Source organism: Oncorhynchus clarkii, chromosome 20, assembly GCF_045791955.1.
Source record: "Oncorhynchus clarkii lewisi isolate Uvic-CL-2024 chromosome 20, UVic_Ocla_1.0, whole genome shotgun sequence".
NCBI lineage: Eukaryota > Metazoa > Chordata > Actinopteri > Salmoniformes > Salmonidae > Oncorhynchus > Oncorhynchus clarkii.
Window position 1 is genome coordinate 52,781,458 of NC_092166.1, and position 21,253 is coordinate 52,802,710.

Here is a 21,253-nt window from a genome sequence, read left to right on the forward strand (position 1 = left end):
CTTGGCCATTCTAACACCTGGATATGTTTATTTTTGAACCATTCCATTGTAGATTTTGCTTTATGTTTTGGATCATTGTCTTGTTGGAAGACAAATCTCAGTCCCAGTCTCAGGTCTTTTGCAGACTCCATCAGGTTTTCTTCCAGAATGGTCCTGTATTTGGCTCCATCCATCTTCCCATCAATTTTAACCATCTTCCCTGTCCCTGCTGAAGAAAATCAAATCAAATCAAATCAAATTTTATTTGTCACATACACATGGTTAGCAGATGTTAATGCGAGTGTAGCGAAATGCTTGTGCTTCTAGTTCCGACAATGCAGTAATAACCAACAAGTAATCTAACTAACAATTCCAAAACTACTGTCTTGTACACAGTGTAAGGGGATAAAGAATATGTACATAAGGATATATGAATGAGTGATGGTACAGAGCAGCATAGGCAAGATACAGTAGATGGTATCGAGTACTGTATATACATATGAGATGAGTATGTAAACAAAGTGGCATAGTTAAAGTGGCTAGTGATACATGTATTACATAAGGATACAGTCGATGATATAGAGTACAGTATATACGTATGCATATGAGATGAATAATGTAGGGTAAGTAACATTATATAAGGTAGCATTGTTTAAAGTGGCTAGTGATATATTTACATCATTTCCCATCAATTCCCATTATTAAAGTGGCTGGAGTTGAGTCAGTGTCAGTGTGTTGGCAGCAGCCACTCAATGTTAGTGGTGGCTGTTTAACAGTCTGATGGCCTTGAGATAGAAGCTGTTTTTCAGTCTCTCGGCCCCAGCTTTGATGCACCTGTACTGACCTCGCCTTCTGGATGATAGCGGGGTGAACAGGCAGTGGCTCGGGTGGTTGATGTCCTTGATGATCTTTATGGCCTTCCTGTGGCATCGGGTGGTGTAGGTGTCCTGGAGGGCAGGTAGTTTGCCCCCGGTGATGCGTTGTGCAGACCTCACTACCCTCTGGAGAGCCTTACGGTTGAGGGCGGAGCAGTTGCCGTACCAGGCTGTGATACAGCCCGCCAGGATGCTCTCGATTGTGCATCTGTAGAAGTTTGTGAGTGCTTTTGGTGACAAGCCGAATTTCTTCAGCCTCCTGAGGTTGAAGAGGCGCTGTTGCGCCTTCTTCACAATGCTGTCTGTGTGAGTGGACCAATTCAGTTTGTCTGTGATGTGTATGCCGAGGAACTTAAAACTTGCTACCCTCTCCACTACTGTTCCATCGATGTGGATAGGGGGGTGTTCCCTCTGCTGTTTCCTGAAGTCCACAATCATCTCCTTAGTTTTGTTGACGTTGCGTGTGAGGTTATTTTCCTGACACCACACTCCGAGGGCCCTCACCTCCTCCCTGTAGGCCGTCTCGTCGTTGTTGGTAATCAAGCCTACCACTGTTGTGTCGTCCGCAAACTTGATGATTGAGTTGGAGGCGTGCGTGGCCACGCAGTCGTGGGTGAACAGGGAGTACAGGAGAGGGCTCAGAACGCACCCTTGTGGGGCCCCAGTGTTGAGGATCAGCGGGGAGGAGATGTTGTTGCCTACCCTCACCACCTGGGGGCGGCCCGTCAGGAAGTCCAGTACCCAGTTACACAGGGCGGGGTCGAGACCCAGGGTCTCGAGCTTGATGACGAGCTTGGAGGGTACTATGGTGTTGAATGCCGAGCTGTAGTCAATGAACAGCATTCTCACATAGGTATTCCTCTTGTCCAGATGGGTTAGGGCGGTGTGCAGTGTGGTTGAGAAAGCAGGCCCAAACCATGATGCTGCCACCACCATGTTTGACAGTGGGGATGGTGTGATCCGGCTTTAAACTTCTTCACAACAGTATCTCGGACCTGCCTGGTGTGTTCCTTGTTCTTCATGATGCTCTCTGCGCTTTTGACGGACCTCTGAGACTATCACAGTGCAGGTGCATTTATACGGAGACTTGATTACACACAGGTGGATTGTATTTATCATCATTAGTAATTTAGGTCAACATTGGATCATTCAGAGATCCTCACTGAACTTCTGGAGAGAGTTTGCTGCACTGAAAGTAAAGGGGCTGAATAATTTTGCACGCCCAATTTTTCAGTTTTTGAATTGTTAAAAAAGTTTGAAATATCCAATAAATGTCGTTCCACTTCATGATTATGTCTCACTTGTTGTTGATTCTTCACAAAAAAATACAGTTTTATATCTTTATGTTTGAAGCCTGAAATGTGGCAAAAGGTCACAAAGTTCAAGGGGGCCAAATACTTTCGCAAGGCACTGTATACATTTTCTGGGATTAAGGAATCAGAGTTGATTCCTGATTGAGCAGAGTTGAGCTGTTGGAAATTTCGCTCCTCACTCCACATCCGTTCCAACTGCGCCGCTAAAAACCCCTCCTCGCTCACAGGAATTAAAACTGCCGCTCAAAATTTGCTCAATTCATTAAAATCACCATTTAACACCCACCTATTTTTGTGACTACCTGGACAAACAATTTGGTTTTGAAGTATTGAAAACAAATCATATGATTGGAATACAAAGTATTTGAATAAACATGAAAAGGTGACTGTAAAAAAGCACTCATCATTTCAAATAGGCTACATGTGTTAAACAGCACATGGACACTAAATAGGTCAGGAGCTAGACAGGTAGCCTAAGAAGGAGCCTATTATTTAAATTATATAGTCTACAACTAAATATATAAATATAAATATATATCTCTGTGGTCACTAAATCTCCCATGGCACTTATTGTAGGGGTGTTAACCCCGGTGTCCTGGCTAAATTCCCAATCTGGCCTTCACACCATCATGGCCACCTAATCATCCCCAATTTGCTCATTCCTCTCCCCTGTAACTATTCCCTTAGGTCGTTGCTGTAAATGAGAACATGTTCTCAGGCAATTTACCTGGCAAAATATGTGAGTGCAAAACACTAGGCTGGCAGGATCATTTAAAAATGTTGTTGTATTAAATCATTAGTCTATAAATTGTGCATGTATGCTGTGACTTACTTAGAATTAAATACAAATGAAAAAAATGCCTAATTAGCATCTGTCTACAGTGCCTTTGAATTAACTTTTAGTAACACGAGTTTGGCCAAAGTCTGTGGCTTCTCAGCAGCTTTTACCCCCAAGGCATGAGACTCCTGAACAGGCAATCAAATGGCTACCTGGACTATTTGCATTGTGTCCCGCCACCCCCCAACCCCCTTTTTTACACTGCTGCTACTCTCTGTTTATCATCTATGGATAGTCACTTTAACTAGACCTACATGTACATATTACCTCAATTAGCCCGACTAACCGGTGCCCCCGCACATTGACTCTGTACAGGTACCACCTGTACATAGCCTCGCTACTGTTATTTTCACTGTAATTTAACTTTTCTTTTTTTTTTCTTTACTTATCAATTGTTTACCTAATACCTATTTTTTCCTTAAAAATTGCACTGTTGGTTAGGGCTTGTAAGTAAGGCTTGTAAGTAAGCATTTCACTGTAAGGTCTACTACACCTGTTGTATTCAGAGCACGTGACAAATAAACTTTGATTTGATTTAATTTGATTCAGGCTCATGCGATGATGCCTGGAGAGCAGTCCAGCAGTCGAGAATACCCTCTCCATGCTTGCAGAGCCACTGGGGAAGCTAAACACTCTTAGAGTCACTCTTGCAAGGTTGGGCAGGGATATGGAGTTTTTTCTTTTTCTTTAGGTAGGCCTATTATTTTTATGCAAAATAATCCTATCAAAACAGAATGTTCCTTCAGGCATATTGGGCCAGATTCAATGCTAGTTAGCCTATTGTATAGATAATAGAACGAAAATGAACAAAACTTTAAGAGATCGGATTTTTTGTTTAGAAATACTTTGTTGCAATGACACACTTAGCTAGCTACCCACCTCATTCCTTTCTGTTAGCATGTGCACGTAGTACACCATCATCCTTTCGGGATACGTGTCTTTAGTTTTCCTCTCTTGGTCCTCATCTTTGTAAGTCACCTTGATTTTGCGCCTATGTTTTTTTAATCAGTTCTTTATGAAAATATTTAGAGACCTCCATGACTATAGCTAAAGCAAGGGGCTATAGCAGCACACAAGTAGCCTACAAATGCATGCTGGGCCGGGCATGCCCTGAGCTCGTGGAATGAGCGCTACTGGAGCAAAATTGGAACAGGCGAGAAGGCTGACACGTTTGGAAACTTGCTCCGCTCTCTAGTAAAATTAGGCACGTTCTGCTACACTCACATACTCTGGTGTCAAGTTGGCTGGATGTCCTTTGGGGGCTGAAGAAATTTGGCTTGTCACCTAAAACTCTCACAAACTTTTACAGATGCACAATTGAGAGCATACTGTCAGGCTGTATCACCACCTGGTACGGCAACTGCTCCGCCCACAACCGTAAGGCTCTCCAGAGAGTAGTGAGGTCTGCACAACGCATCACCGGGGGCAAACTATCTGCCCTCCAGGACACCTACACCACCCGATGTCACAGGAAGGCCAACAAGATCATCTAGGACAACAACCACCCGAGTCACTGTCTGTTCACCCCGCTATCATCCAGAAGGCGAGGTCAGTGCAGGTGCATCAAAGCAGGGACCAAGAGACTGAAAAACAGCTTCTATCTCAAGGCCATCAGACTGTTAAACAGCCATCACTAACATTGAGTGGCTGCTGCCAACATACTGACTCATCTCTAGCCACTTTAATAATGAAAAATTGATGTAATAAATGTATCACTAGCCACTTCAAACAATGCCACTTTATATAATGTTTACATACCCTACATTACTCATCTCATATGTATATACTGTACTCTATACCATCTACTGCATCTTGCCTATGCCGCTCGGCCATCACTAATTTATATATTTTTATGTACATATTCTTATTCACTCCTTTACATTTGTGTGTATAAGGTAGTTGTTGTGAAATTGTTAGATTACTTGTTAGATATTACTGCATGGTCGGAATTAGAAGCACAAGCATTTCGCTACACTCACATTAACATCTACTAACCATGTGTATGTGACAAATACAATTTGATTTGAAGTATGCAATTCTGTTCTTCTGAAATAGGCTACATTTTCTCAATTTCATGTTTCTTTAGACCTGTCTAAAATAAATCCTGGATTTATTGTGATGGTGTAGGCGATAGCTGTGTTTGAAAAGCCATACTGACATACTGTATACTACATACTATTAGTTCATTTTAGTATACTGTAAATAGAACAGTATCCTTTCAGTTGAACGTACTACCTCTGCCGGTCTACTGGAAGTTGATGCTGTTGTTATGCAATCTCTTGCTAGCTAGTTAAATTACTAGTTAGACATTTTAAGACTTCGGGTGTGTTCCTAAATTCAATCTGGAGTGCCAGAGTGCGCTCGTAAATTCAGAGTTGTCAGATTGTCCGTTTGTAAATTCAGAGCGTATCGCTCTCGGAATGCACACTGGGCGCTTGGGCCGAGAAGTAGGGTTGATTTGAGCGTTCTGACCTTACAATAGCAATCAAGCACCCAAGCTAACGTTGGCTAGCTTGCTAGCTACTTCCAGACACAAATGTGAGTGACCACTCTGACCATTTTAGTCGCTCTAGAAGAGCTGGTTAGGCAGTTTTCATGTTATCCAGCTTTCTGTTAGCAGTTTTCATGTTATCCATGACTAACTATGACTAACTGTGTTGCTGGCAACAATTTAATTTAGCTTTTTTTTCCCAATGGTAACTGTCACTGACCAAATTCAACCGGTGTTGAGTGCCCATAAATTCATTATTCTGCTCTGGTAAACTCAGACGAGAGTGCTCTGAAATCGGAGTAGATAATTATTTTTTCTAAAAAAAAATATTTAACCTTTATTTAACCAGGTAGGCTAGTTGAGAACAAGTACTCAATTACAACTGTGACCTTGCCAAGATAAAGCAAAGCAGTTCGACACATACAACAACACAGAGTTACACATGGAATAACAAACATACAGTCAATAATACAGTATAAAAAGTCTATACAGTGTGTGCAAATGAGGTAAGATAAGGGAGGTAAAGGCAATAAATAGGCCATGGTGGCGAAGTAATTACAATATACCAATTAAACACTGGAGTGATTGATGTGCAGAAGATGCATGTGCAAGTAGAGATACTGGGGTGCAAACGAGCAAGATAAATAAATAAATACAGTAAGGGGATGAGGTAGTTGGATGGGCTATTTACAGATGGGCTATGTACAGGTGCAGTGATCTGTGAGTTGCTCTGGTAGCTGGTGTTTAAAGCTGGAAGGAAAGGCAACCAAAGGAGGAATTGGCTTTGGGGTGACCAGTGAGATATACAGTGGAGCAAAAAAGTATTTAGTCAGCCACCAATTGTGCAAGTTCTACCACTTAAAAAGATGAGAGAGGCCTGTAATTGTCATCATAGGTACACTTCAACTATGACACACAAAATTAGAAGAAAAAAATCCAGAGAATCACATTGTAGGATTTTTTATGAATTTATTTGCAAATTATGGTGGGAAATAAGTATTTGGTCACCTACAAACAAGCAAGATTTCTGGCTCTCACAGACCTGTAACTTCTTCTTTAAGAGGCTCCTCTGTCCTCCAATCGTTACCTTTATTAATGGCACCTGTTTGAACTTGTTATCAGTATAAAAGACACCTGTCCACAACCTCAAACAGTCACACTCTCCACTACACTATGGCCAAGACCAAAGAGACCAAAGAGCTGTCAAAGGACACCAGAAACAAAATTGTAGACCTGCACCAGGCTGGGAAGACTGAATCTTCAATAGGTAAGCAGCTTGGTTTGAAGAAATCAACTGTGGGAGCAATTATTAGGAAATAGAAGACATACAAGACCACTGATAATCTCCCTCGATCTGAGACTCCACGCAAGATCTCACCCCGTGGGGTCAAAATTATCACAAGAACGGTGAGCCAAAATCCCAGAACCACACGGAGTGTGAATGACCTGCTGGGACCAAAGTAACAAAGCCTACCATCAGTAACACACTATGCCACCAGGGACTCAAATCCTGCAGTGCCAGACGTGTCCCACTGCTTAAGCCAGTACATGTCCAGGCCCGTCTGAAGTTTGCTAGTGAGCATTTGGATGATCCAGAGGAAGATTGGGAGAATGTCATATGGTCAGATGAAACCAAAATATAACTTTTTGGTAAAAACTCAACTCGTTGTGCTTGGAGGACAAAGAATGCTGAGTTGCATCCAAAGAACACCATACCTACTGTGAAGCATGGGGGTGGAAACATCATGCTTTGGGGCTGTTTTTCTGCAAAGGGACCAGGACGACTGATCCGTGTAAAGGAAAGAATGAATCGGGCCATGTATCGTGAGATTTTGAGTGAAAACCTCCTTCCATCAGCAAGGGCATTGAAGATGAAACGTGGATGGGTCTTTCAGCATGACAATGATCCCAAACACACCGCCCGGGCAACAAAGGAGTGGCTTCGTAAGAAGCATTTCAAGGTCCTGGAGTGGCCTAGCCAGTCTCCAGATCTCAACCCCATAGAAAATCTTTAGAGGGAGTTGAAAGTCCGTGTTGCCCAGCAACAGCCCCAAAACATCACTGCTCTAGAGGAGATCTGCATGGAGGAATGGGCCAAAATACCAACAACAGTGTGTGAAAACCTTGTGAAGATTTACAGAAAACATAGTATTGAGATAAACTTTTGTTGTTGACCAAATACTTATTTTCCACCATAATTTGCAAATAAATTCATTCAAAATCCTGCAATGTGATTTTCTGGGGTTTTTTTCTCATTTTGTCTGTCATAGTTGAAGTGTACCTGTGATGAAAATATTTTTTTGCCCCACTGTACCTGCTGGAGCGCATGCTGCTATGGTGACCAGTGAGCTGAGATAAGGCGGGGGGCTATACCTAGCAAAGACTTGTAGATGATGACCTGTGGGTAGTATATTGGGCATTGGTGACAAAACAGATGGCACTGTGATAGACTGCATCCAATTTGCTGAGTAGAGTGTTGGAGGCTAATTTGTAAATGACATCGCCGAGGTCGAGGATCGGTAGGATGGTCAGTTTTACGAGGGTATGTCTGGTAATATGAGTGAAGGATGCTTTTTTTGCGAAATAGGAAGGCGATTCTACATTTATTTCTGGATTGGAGATGCTTAATGTGAGTCTGGAAGGAGAGTTTACAGTCTAACCAGACACCTAGGTATTTGTAGTTGTCCACATATTCTAAGTCAGAACCGTCCAAAGTAGTGATTCTGGACAGGCGGGCAGGTGCGGGCAGCGATCGGTTGAAGAGCATGCATTTAGTTTTACTTGCATTAAAGAGAAGTTGAAGGCCATGGAAGGAGAGTTGTATGGCATTGAAGCTCGTCTGGAGGTTTGTTAACACAATGTCCAAAGAAGGGCCAGAAGTATACAGAATGGTGTCGTCTGCATAGAGATGGATCAGAGAATCAGAGCTGCTGGGTTGGCGCCCCCCCCCTTGGGTTGTGCCGTGGCGGAGATCTTTGTGGGCTATACTCAGCCTTGTCTCAGGATGGTAAGTTGGTGGTTGAAGATATCCCTCTAGTGGTGTGGGGGCTGTGCTTTGGCAAAGTGGATGGGGGTTATATCCTTCCTGTTTGGCCCTGTCCGGGGGTGTCCTCGGATGGGGCCACAGTGTCTCCCGACCCCTCCTGTCTCAGCCTCCAGTATTTATGCTGCAGTAGTTTATGTGTCGGGGGGCTAGGGTCAGTTTGTTATATCTGGAGTACTTCTCCTGTCCTATTCGGTGTCCTGTGTGAATTTAAGTGTGCTCTCTCTAATTCTCTCTTTCTCTCTTTCTTTCTCTCTCTCGGAGGACCTGAGCCCTAGGACCATGCCTCAGGACTACCTGACATGATGACTCCTTGCTGTCCCCAGTCCACCTGGCCGTGCTGCTGCTCCAGTTTCAACTGTTCTGCCTTATTATTATTCGACCATGCTGGTCATTTTGGCCATGTTCTGTTATAATCTCCACCCGGCACAGCCAGAAGAGGACTGGCCACCCCACATAGCCTGGTTCCTCTCTAGGTTTCTTCCTAGGTTTTGGCCTTTCTAGGGAGTTTTTCCTAGCCACCGTGCTTCTACACCTGCATTGCTTGCTGTTTGGGGTTTTAGGCTGGGTTTCTGTACAGCACTTTTAGATATCAGCTGATGTACGAAGGGCTATATAAATACATTTGATTTGATTTGAAGAGCGACATCATTGATGTATACAGAGAATAGAGTCGTCCCGAGAATTGAACCCTGTGGCACCCCCATTGAGACTGCCAGAGGTCCGGACAACAGGACTTCCGATTTGACACACTGAGCTCAATCAGAGAAGTAGTTTGTGAACCAGGCGAGGCAGTCATTTGAGAAACAAAGGCTGTTGAGTCTGCAGTGCAGAATGTGGTGATTGACAGAGTCAAAAGCCTTGGCCAGGTCGATGAATACGGCTGCATAGTAATGTCTCTTATCGATGGCGGTTATGATATCGTTTAGGACCTTGAGAGTGGATGAGGTGCACCCATGACCAGCTCTGAAACCAGATTGCTATAGCAGAGAAGGTACGGTGGGATTTGAAATGGTCAGTAATCTGTTTGTTAACTTGGCTTTCGAAGACCTTAGAAAGGCAGGTTAGGATAGATATAGGTCTGTAGCAGTTTGGGTCTATAGTGTCTCCCCCCTTGAAGAGGGGGATGATCACGGCAGCTTTCCAATCTTAGGGAATCTCAGACGATACGAAAGAGAGGTTGAATAGGCTAGTAATAGGGGTTGCAACAATTTCGGCAGATTGTCTAGCCCGGCTGATTTGTAGGGGTCCAGATTTTGCAGCTCTTTCAGAACATCAGCTATCTGGATTTGGGTGAAGGGCAGTTGACCGGGGTAGGGATAGCCAGGTGGAAAGCATGGCCAGCTGTAGAAAAATGCTTATTGAAATTCTCAATTATAGTAGATTTATCGGTGGTGACAGTGTTTCCTAGTCTCAGTGCAGTGGGCAGCTGGGAGGAGGTGCTCTTATTCTCCATAGACTTTACAGTGTCCGAGAACTTTTTTGAGTTTGTGCTACAGGATGAAAATTTATGTTTGAAAAAGCTAGCCTTAGCTTTCCTAACTGCCTGTGTATATTGGTTCCTAACTTCCCTGAAAAGTTGCATATCACGGGGGCTATTCGATGCTAATGCAGTACGCCACAGGATGTTTTTGTGCTGGTCAAGGGCAGTCAGGTCTGGAGTGAACCAAGGGCTATATCTGTTCCTGGTTCTACATTTTTTGAATGGGGCATGCTTATTTAAGATGAGCGAATTTATGAAAGCACCCGAATGTCCATTGAGAACGCACAACGACTATACTATTTAGCTAAGAATGATGTGAATAATCAAGTCAATAAACATTGGGTAGTTAGTTAGCTTATAGTTAATATACTGGCAAGTTTGATGTATAAGTAGCCAACTAACATTAGGTAGCTAGCTAACATACCGGTACATACTGCTGTAATGATATGCTAAGTGGCTCTTAAGGACAGCGTAGCTAACAAATTGTCAGCCAACATAACATGTAAGGTAACTTATTTGAAAAGGAACTACTTTATTACATTGCTAAACATTTTGTTAACATTTGTCATAATTAGTTAAAGCAATGAATTTGTATCCACTATCGTTGGACTTAGGCTCCATATTTTCTGCCATTTTCTTCAAATCTGAAAACGATGTGAAGCCACGACCATTTCCTGAAGAATTGCATTATGGGCCCTAAAGTACAGAAATAGTGTCCTTTGCGTGTATACTTCATATTTTGGCAAATTTAGTACGACATCCGGGAACTTTTGGCATACTAACTATATCCATACTATGACCATTAAGCATATGACCATATATTCAATTCACGACACAAATAGTACAGTTCGTGTGGATAGTATGAGTATTCGAACACAGCATATATCTTTTTTACTTTTTAAAATGTAGATGTTCCAAAGGCCTGCACCAGTGGCATGTTGACAATAGGACAAAATGGGGCATGTCAGTCAGAGCACATCCACCTAATTATCCAAATAAAAGTCCAACTATGATGTGATGGCAATCATCGTCATCCCAGTTTCGAAAGGAAGATCCTCTGACTCACTTCCATTGCTGATGGCCGTGATTCCACGATAGAAGTCCTCGAAGCTGATCACCCCCAGCCCACTAGGATCCAGGAACTTGGTCAGATCCTTCACCTGTAATATAGAGACAACCATGAGAGACCTTTCAAACACATCAATCATAAAGCTCACTTCACACTATAATTAAATCAGCTTTGTTGCCTGAATGCTTTATGAATAAATCAGATTGCATTCTGTCCAAATGAACGTGATGTAACAGGCAATGAGCACACAGGGTAAAACTGAGCAAATTGAATTAAGAAACAGGGGACAGCATCCAAATTGAAAAGGTTGTGGCTTTGCTATCTCAGAGTACATCTGAAAATGAACTACCTAAAACGACTGATATTTCATTGAGCTCAGTCACGTCATGGAAAAATTTCTAGGGCTGTAAAAACATCCTTGAAAATCGTCAAAATCACAAAACTGTCTCACTGAGGCTTCTGTGGTTAGGCTACTTCAACTGGTATGTTTCTTTCCAAGACGAGACAATAGGAACCAATACAAAAGTTATTTGTTTCTGCACATGTAGACATTGATTTCTTAACTCTTTTATAAAATGTACATATAAATATGTGCTTCAATTTTACAGGGTTGCAGTGTCCTCAGACAAGGTAACCAAGTGTCTCGCCTCCCTCAACACAAGGCCAACACTTCTAGGCCTACATAAAGCAAAACATACACACACAAACACAGAAACAAAACCTGGCTACACAACTTGAAATGCCCAACTTGCACCAATAAAGATTTATATAACCAAAGACACAGTGTGCACCTAACCCGGCACTCAAATGACAGGACACTGTACAATCAATCATTTATTTGATGTTCCACATCCATTCCACGGGTAACCTGGCAACAAGTGAGGTGGTATCCAGGGAGATAGGCCAACAAGTGTGTGTGCTTTACACCCCAATGATGTATTTGGCATAGACCTCAAGAGCATTGTAGACCTTATAGCATTATAGACATTGTCTTGGAATGTTTGGAATGCACTTCATTGTTTTGGTTTCTTAAGAATAAGCTCAGAAGAAGAATCACTTCTAGTTGTGACCCAAATTCTTACATTTTTGGGGGGTTAAGTTTAAAAGTCGTTCCCTGGAGCTTTAACCATGGCGCCCTTGGCAACCCAGAATATGATCAGGCTTTTCCTAGAAATGAGAGATACAAGTGCGGTATGTTGCGATTAAAAATGTCCCATACTCATTACGGTGTCATTCCATGCATGTATCATTTACAATTAGCTGGGAGGGTAGGGAAGTTTGTGGGCAAAACACAAGCGTAGGCCTTGGGAAAACCTTCAACTTCAACATGAGAATAGATGACACAAAACCAAAGTACAACCCTGATTGGTTTTTGCATTTTTTTAATAGGCATTCCTGTTCTGCACTTTTGAATCGGTTACATACATCCAAACAGTCATTCTGCTTAGAAAATGTGAGCTCCATCTCTAACAGCTTACAGTCGTGGCCAAAAGTTTTGAGAATTACACAAATATTAATTTCCACAAAGTTTGCTGCTTCAGTGTCTTTAGATAGTTTTTTTTTTTGTCAGATGTTACTATGGAATACTGAAGTATAATTACAAGCATTTCATACGTGTCAAAGGCTTTTATTGACAATTACATGAAGTTGATGCAAAGAGTCAATATTTGCAGTGTTGAGCATTCATTTTCAAGACCTCTGCAATCCGCCCAGGCATGCTGTCAATTACCTTCTGGGCCACATCCAGATTGATGGCAGCCCATTCTTGCATAATCAATGCTTGGAGTTTGTCAGAATTTGTGGGTTTTTGTTTGTTTTTGAGGATTGACCACAAGTTCTCAATGGGATTAGGGTCTGGGGAGTTTCCTGGCCATGGACCCAAAATATCAATGTTTTGTTCCCCGAGCCACTGAGTTATCACTTTTGCCTTATGGCAAGGTGCTCCATCATGCTGGAAAAGGACTAATGGTAGCGCTCACCTTATCTTCTCCGGACAAGCTTTTTTCCAGATGCCCCAAACAATCAGAAAGGAGATTCATCAGAGAAAATTACTTTACCCCAGTCCTCAGCCATCCAATCCCTGTACTTTTTGCAGAATATCAGTCTGTCCCTGATGTTTTTCCTGGAGAGAAGTGGCTTCTTTGCTGCCTTCTTGACACCAGGCCTTCCTCCAAAAGTCTTCACCTCACTGTGCTTGCAGATGCACTCACACCTGCCTGCTGCCATTCCTGAGCAAGCTCTGTACTGGTGGTGCCCCGATCCCGCAGCTGAATCAACTTTAGGAGACGGTCCTGGCGCTTGCTGGACTTTCTTGGGCGCCCTTAAGCCTTCTTCACAACAATTGAACCGCTCTCCTTGAAGTTCTTGATGATCCGATAAATGGTTGATTTAGGTGCAATCTTACTGGCAGCAATATCCTTGCCTGTGAAGCCTTTTTTGTGCAACCAATGATGACGGCACGTATTTCCTTGCAGTTAACCATGATTGACACACCTGTGTTAACGACAGAATCACTGACATGATGTCAGATGGTCCTTTTGTGGCAGGGCTGAAATGCAGTGGAAATGTTTTGGGGGGATTCCGTTCATTTGCATGGCAAAGAGGGAATTTGCAATTAATTGCAATTCATCTGATCACTCTTCATTACATTGTGGAGGATATGCAAATTGCCATCATACAAACTGAGGCAGCAGACTTTGTGAAAATTAATATTTGTGTCATTCTCAAAACTTTTGGCCACGACTACAGAGCGGGAGCAGTTGAAACTCTTAGCAAACTGTCGATTGACTGAGATTTACAGCCCTCAAGGTGATAGACCGACATATGTTTCCAGCTAGTCGATTAAACTCAGCTGACGTTATAGAGGTGAGATGGGAGCGGTTTGCCTTGTTTTGTGGTTTAACACTAAAATTATGTAAGAGTTCAGGTTAAATGTTACAGTCAAGCCCTTCCTGCTCCCCATCTCTGCTATGCAAATCTTCCATAAATTAGGTTGACCAGGGGGTGGGTGGTAGTGAATAGATGGGTCGTTTAAAGCGGTTGCAGATATTTTAACAGCAGAGAATGAGATGGAGTTTGACATTTCAGAGGTGAGAGTGGGTGTTCCCCCGCAATGGAGCTTTTTACTTGATTCCCTTTGGCCAGTCGACCTGAGGGCAGGGTCACTATAACACACAGGAAACACCTCTCTTCACACCTCGAGTAAGAGAGTGGGTGAGACCAGCACCCATCTACCAATAGGTGCCTTTCTTTACGAGGCATTGCAAAAAAAATAAATGGTCTTTGTGGTTTCATCTGTGTTTGAAATTCACTGCTCGATTGAGGGACCTTACAGATAATTGTATGTGAGGGGTACAGAGATGAGGTAGTCATTCAAAAACCTTAAATATGCACTATGCAGAAATCATGCCGCCATTTCCTGGATGCTAAAATTAGAATTATTCGCTTAATTTCAGTTTATGTGACAAAATAAACAAGAATAGTGTAGAGAATCATTCTACCATCGCTGTGAAATATCTTTTCCATAACCAAAAATATTTTATTTTCAGCCGTTTGAAGCTAGTGTACAAAACTGAAAGTAAAAAACTAAACTTAAGGGAAACACAGAAAAAGCACATAGAAAAGATACCGCTTCTTAGACTTGTTTTCAATGATAATGACAGATCTATAACATTTCTATTTGAGTTTGGACAGGTCGCCCAAACATTTACATATTGCAGCTTTAAACACTATTATCGCACACAGTTGGGAGTCAATGCAACTTATTATGTGACTTGTTAAGCACATTTTTACTCCTCAACTTATTTAGGCTTGCCATAACAAAAGGGATTAAATACTTAGACTCAAGCCGTCCCCTTTTCATGTTTAATTAATTTGTAACAATAAAAAAATTAAAAACATGAATCCACTTTGGCATCATGGGGTATTGTGTGTAGGCCAGTGACAAAAAAGCTATATTTAATCCATTTTAAATTCAAGCTGAAACACAACAAAATTTTGAAAAAGTCAAGGGGTGTGTATACTTTCTGAAGGCACTGTATTATCTGTCCTCTTCTTGTTCACTGTTCTCTCCTCCCACTCAGCCACACTGTTGCCTGATTGTCACACCACAAGATCACTAGCTCCTCTTCCTGGAATAATTCTGGGATGGGATTTGCATTCAACCCCAACCCCATTAAAGGATCACGATAACAATGCAAATATCAGATATCTGATATCACACCATACATGCAATTTCTTCACCCATCTACAATGATCAATTCAGGGAATGTCCTACACAGGCCGAGCAGTGTGAAGTTAGCTAGGCTAGAAATGAATTCTCCTCTGCTCAGACCTACTTGTGAAACATTTTTGGTTACACACAAGAGACTTGCCAAGAGCTTTCACCACAAGGAAAATACAATTATTTGTGAAGCTTACAGGCAAAATAAAAAGCCACAAGGAACGACAACATTTACAACATTTACCACATAGAGAAGATAAGTTGCTATAAACAAACTTTATAGGCCCACACTGTTATGCTTAATGCCTTTTGGACTATATTTTGTTTATGGCATGGCATCTCACTCATTCACATGAATTATGGTGCAGACACCAGAAAGAGCAATGCATTTCTGCAACCTCATTACTGAGAAGGTTGGATTACCGCTGAGCAAGGAGGGAATAACCAAGCATTATCTGTATATAGGTTAGGACTAGAGGTCGACGATTATTCGGAATGGCCGATTAATTAGGGCCGATTTCAAGCTTTCATAACAATCGGAAATCGGTAATTTAGGATGCCGATTTTGCCCAAATTTAAAAAAAAAAAAAACTTTACCCCGTAATTGAATCTTTATTTAACTAGGCAAGTCAGTTAAGAACACATTCTTATTTTCAATGACGGCCTAGGAACGGTGGGTTAACTGCCTTGTTCAGGGGCAGAAAGACAGATTTTTACCTTGTCAGTTCAGGGATTCAATCTTGCAACCTTACGGTTAACTAGTCCAACGCTCTCACCACCTGCCTCAAGAGGAGCCCTTCTGTTACGCGAATGCAGTAAGAAGCCAAGGTAAGTTGCTAGCTAGCATTAAACTTAATCAATCATAACTACACATGGTTGATGATATTACTAGTTTATCTAGCGTGTCCTGCATTGCATATAATCGATGCAGTGCGCAATCGCGAAAAAGGACTGTCGTTGCTCCAACGTGTACCTAACCATAAACATCAATGCCTTTCTTAAAATCAATACACAGAAATATATATTTTTAAACCTGCATATTTAGCTAAAAGAAATCCAGGTTAGCAGGCAATATTAACCAGGTTGTCACGACTTCTGCCGAAGTGGCTCCCCTGTCTGTTCGGGCGGTGCTCGGCGGTTGTCGTCACCGTCCTACTAGCCGCTACGATCCCTTTTTCGTTTGTCTGTTGGTTTTGTCTTATTAGTTTCACCTGTGTGTATTTTGGTTTAATTAGCTTCCCTATATGTAGTAGTTTGACCCGCCCTTGTTTTGTGCGGGATTGTCTTTTGTTACGTGTGTACATATTAGTTCGTAGTGTATTTTATTTTCTATACTGGACACCCTGTGGTTTTGGGTTGTCTGGTATAGTGTCCTGCGCCCTGTATTGTATTGGGCTTATCAGTTTGGTGTGCAATAGTAAAGCACTTTACTCCGTTACTCTCGCTCTGCGTCTGATTCCTGCACACCCACCTAGTCCCGCGTGACACAGGTGAAATTGTGTCACTTCTCTTGCGTTCATTGCATGCAGAGTCTACAGAGTATATGCAACAGTTTGGGCCGCCTTGCTCATTGCGAACTAATTTGCCAGAATTTTACGTAATTATGACATAACATTGAAGGTTGTGCAATGTAACAGGAATATTTAGACTGATGGATGCCACCCGTTAGATAAAATACGGAACAGTTCCGTATTTCACTGAAAGAATAAATGTTTTGTTTTCGAGATGATAGTTTCCGGATTCGACCACATTAATGACCTAAGGCTCGTATTTCTGTGTGTTATTATGTTATAATTAAGTCTATGAATTGATAGAGCAGTCTGACTGAGGGATGGTGGGCACCAGCAGGCTCATAAGCATTCATTCAAAAAGCACTTTTGTGCGTTTTGCCAGCAGCTCTGCTGTTTATGAATTCAAGCCTATCAACTCCCGAGATTAGGCTGGTGTAACGATGTGATGTGAAATGGCTAGCTAGTTAGCGGGGTGCGCGCTAATAGCGTTTCAAACGTCACTTGCTGAGAATTGGAGTAGTTGTTCCCCTTGCTCTGCATGGGTTACGCTGCTTCGAGGGTGGCTGTTGTCGATTTGCATCCTGTTTCCATTGATCATCCTTGAGATGTTTCTACAACATTATTGTTGGTAAATTTACCTTTGGTAAATTCAATTGATTGGGCATGATTTGGAAAGGCACACACCTGTCTATATAAGGTCCCACAGTTGACAATTAATGTCAGAGCAAAAACCAATCAATGAGGTCAAAGGAATTGTCAGTAGAGCTCCGAGATAGAACTGTGTAAAGGCACAGATCTGGTGAAGGGTACCAAAACATGTCTGCAGCACTGAAGGTCCCCAAGAACAGTGGCCTCCATCATTCTTAAAATGGAAGAAGTTTGGAACCACCAAGACCTTTCCTAGAGGTCAAACTGAGCAATCGGGAGAGAAGTGCCTTGGTCAGGGAGGTGACCAAGAACCCAATGGTCACTCTGGCAGAGCTTCAGAGTTCCTCTGTGGAGATGGGAGAACCTTCCAGAAGGACAACCATCTCTGCAGCACTCCACCAATCAGGCCTTTATGGTAGAGTGGCCAGATGGAAGCCACTCCTTAGTAAAAGGAGTTTGCCAAAAAGCACAGAAAGGACAAGATTCAAGACAAGAAAGGACAAGAAACAAGATTCTGTGGTCTGATCGAACCAAGATTGAACTCTTTGGAGCAAAGTACAGAGAGATCCTTGATGAAAACCTGCTCCAGAGCACTCAGGACCTCAGTCTGGGGTGAAGGTTCACCTTCCAACAGGACAATGACCCTCAGCACACAGCCAAGACGACACAGGAGTGGCTTAGGGACAAGTCTCTGAATGTCCATTAGTGGCCCAGCCAGAGCCTGGACGTGAGGTCATCACTGATGTTGGGCGATTAGGCCTGGCTCACAGTCAGCGTTCCAATTCATCCCAAAGGTGTTCGATGGGGTTGAGGTCAGGGCTCTGTGCAAGCCAGTCAAGTTCTTTCACACCAATCTCGACAAACCATTTCTGTACAGTGGTTCTTCCTGTAAAAGTTGCGTCATACTGCAGCACACCTTGGCACGTTATTTAAGTGTCAGCCATTGTTGCCATTAATGCTAGTTAGTGATACCCTCTGGTGATCAGACTATCTTTGAGAAGCATTTGACAGTCTTTAACATTGTCTGTCCTAGAGAATTTAAAACCTTTTGTAAGAACATAGTATATGGGATTAATTTGATTAATATTATGGTGTTTCTATTCCAAGAAAAACTTCAAATGAAACCCTCAGGGTTTCCGTTAGGAAAATATGGCGCTGTACAACGTGACCGGTCGGGAGTAGGCTACAGTACTAAGAGCAAAATAATCCTAACATTTTCACACCCTAATTGTAGTCTAACCAATACCCAAACGGATATTCAGTGAAAATAAAAATCTCAAACTCAATGTGCTTTAAATGCCACAATGTCACAAATAACTGAACACGCACAATTCTTAAAACTCTGAGAATGGTAATAGGAGGTGATCTGCATTGCATATTAAACGTATTGCTATATTCCATGCGTTACTGTGTGTTACGATCCTCTCTCTCTCTCTCGCACACGCTGTCTTGATCTCTGAATGCTATGAAAAGCCAACGGAATTTACTCCTAAAATGCTGACCGGTTGCACACTCTATAACCACAGTTTATATTATTTTACCATGCTGGTCATCTATGAATGTTTGAAAAGCTTGAAAAATCAAGCTGCTTTAATATTTAATCATTTCTGCCCTCTGAATTCATATTCATGATATAAATAGGCCCATGTGCACCTTGATATTGGGGGTGCGCCATGCGGTCGTGCCTAACGGGGAAAGGGGGGATGGAGCAGGTCGGTCGCAACCCAGGCGGCCTGAAGATCCTAACTCTGGCGAGAGCCGAAGCCACCCTTCCGGCCCAAAACCCTGCGCCGAGGGCGAGGAGAGCGTGGGCCCCCTTACCCTACCCAGTCCTAAGAGAGTCATAGTTACTCCCACCGTTTACCCGTGCTTCATTGGTCTGTTTTGCTTGATGGCCCGTTTTACTATTGTCCTGGGCTTATAGATCGGGTCAATCCTTCATCAGATGAACCGAAACATGTCGGCTAAAGCAATTTAATTCATGAATGCATTTGAAAATGTTTAATACTGTGATAGTGAAGAGCAAAATTCCTCTCAAGAGAAATAACATTACAGTTACACCAACTGGTAGGTTAACCACACAACTGTACAAAATGGTAAGAGAACTGTTGAAGAAAGTTAACCTTCTACATACACATTTCTTTACTGGAATCTCTAAATAAAACTTAGAAGAGTCTAAATTAATATCTAAAGGGGCTTTTATACAATTTACAACACAGGGTTAATAAAAATAACTTTTAAAATGTATATGTTTATTAAGTAGTCTTGCTTGTCTCAGAGCAGTGCGAAACAATGCTGAAATAGTTGACTATTTACTCCTAACTCTAAAAAGAAAAGGTTTCTGGCGTATCCTTCAGGGGGTTCTTCAAATTGAAACTGTGGGGGAACCCTTATAAGTTCTTCGAAGAACACTTGATAACGTTTATTAGAATAACTCCTTATAATGGTTCCTCAAAGAAACTTTTGGGGTTCATTTTTTTGTACTCCCTGTCCAACCCCCCTCCATTATAAAAAATATTTTAATAACAATATTGATTTTATTAATTGTTTACTTAGTGGCACCACAAATGTGAATTCATATTTACAAAACAATTTACCAAACAAAACACATTACAAAATTGCTGCATTTCTGCAGACCATAATAAAAAATATAGACTTTGTACAGTACTTTCATTACAATTTCCAGCGAGACTACTCAAGCCATCGACTCACAGATAGATGGTTGAAGATGATGGGCGATTGGCAAATACAGTCTGGAAACTGCTGGCATCAGAGCACAACATCGCTCTAATCACAGTCAGAAGACAGTTTAAGAAACTTAAGTGGACTTATGAAAAGGCTCTGTAAGACATTATATAGAAGTATATATTTCTTTACCCTTTATTTCACTAGGCAAGCCAGTTCAAAACAAATTCTTATTTACAATGACGGCCTACCCCGGCAAAACCAGATGACACTGGGCCAATTGTGCGCTGCACTATTGGGACTCCCAATTACGGCCGGATATGATACAGCCTGGATTTGAACCAGGAACTGTAGTGATCCCTCTTGCACTGACTTAGACCGCTGCGCCACTCAGGACCAATATACAGCTCTGGAAAAAATTAAGAGACCACTGCAAAATTTTCAGTTTCTCTGGTTTTACTACTTATGTTTGGGTAAAATGAAAATTTTTGGTTTATTCTATAAACTACTGACAACATTTCTCCCAAATACAACTGGTCATTTATTTACAGAAAATGACAACTGGTCAAAATAACAAAAAAAGATGCAGTGTTGTCAGACCTAGAATAATGCAAATAAAATAAGTTCATATTCACTTTTAAACAACACAATACTAATGTTTTAACTTAGGAAGAGTTCAGAAACCAATATTTGGTGGAATAACCCTGAATTTCAATCACAGCTTTCATGCGTCTTGGCATGCTCTACAGCAGTCTATGCCACTCCTGGCTCAAAAATTCTAGTAGCACGGCCTGTGACCATCCATCTTCCTCTTAATCACATTCCAGAGGTTTTCAATGGGGTTCAGGTCTGAAGATTGGGCTGGCCATGACAGGGTCTTGGATCTGGTGGTCCTCCATCCACACCTTGATTGACCTGGCTGTGTGGCATGGAGCATTGTCCCGCTGGAAAAACCAATCCTCAGAGTTGGGGAACATTGTCAGAGCAGAAGGAAGCAAGTTTTCTTCCAGGACAACCTTGTATGTGGCTTGATTCATGAGTCCTTCACAAAGACACATTTCCACGAGTCCAGCCTTGCTGAGGTACCCACAGATCA

At 42.1% G+C, this 21,253-nt stretch overlaps 1 protein-coding gene across 1 annotated transcript in view; it reads right to left on the reverse strand.

Moving 5' to 3' along the window:
* LOC139377482 (rab11 family-interacting protein 4-like) overlaps nt 1-21,253 on the reverse strand; it is a 107,725-nt gene that overhangs the window by 77,256 nt on the left and 9,216 nt on the right. Inside the window, exon 2 of the mRNA XM_071120512.1 lies at nt 11,089-11,182. Within this exon, the coding sequence (XP_070976613.1) occupies nt 11,089-11,182 (94 nt within the window). The remainder of the gene's footprint in view (nt 1-11,088; nt 11,183-21,253) is intronic.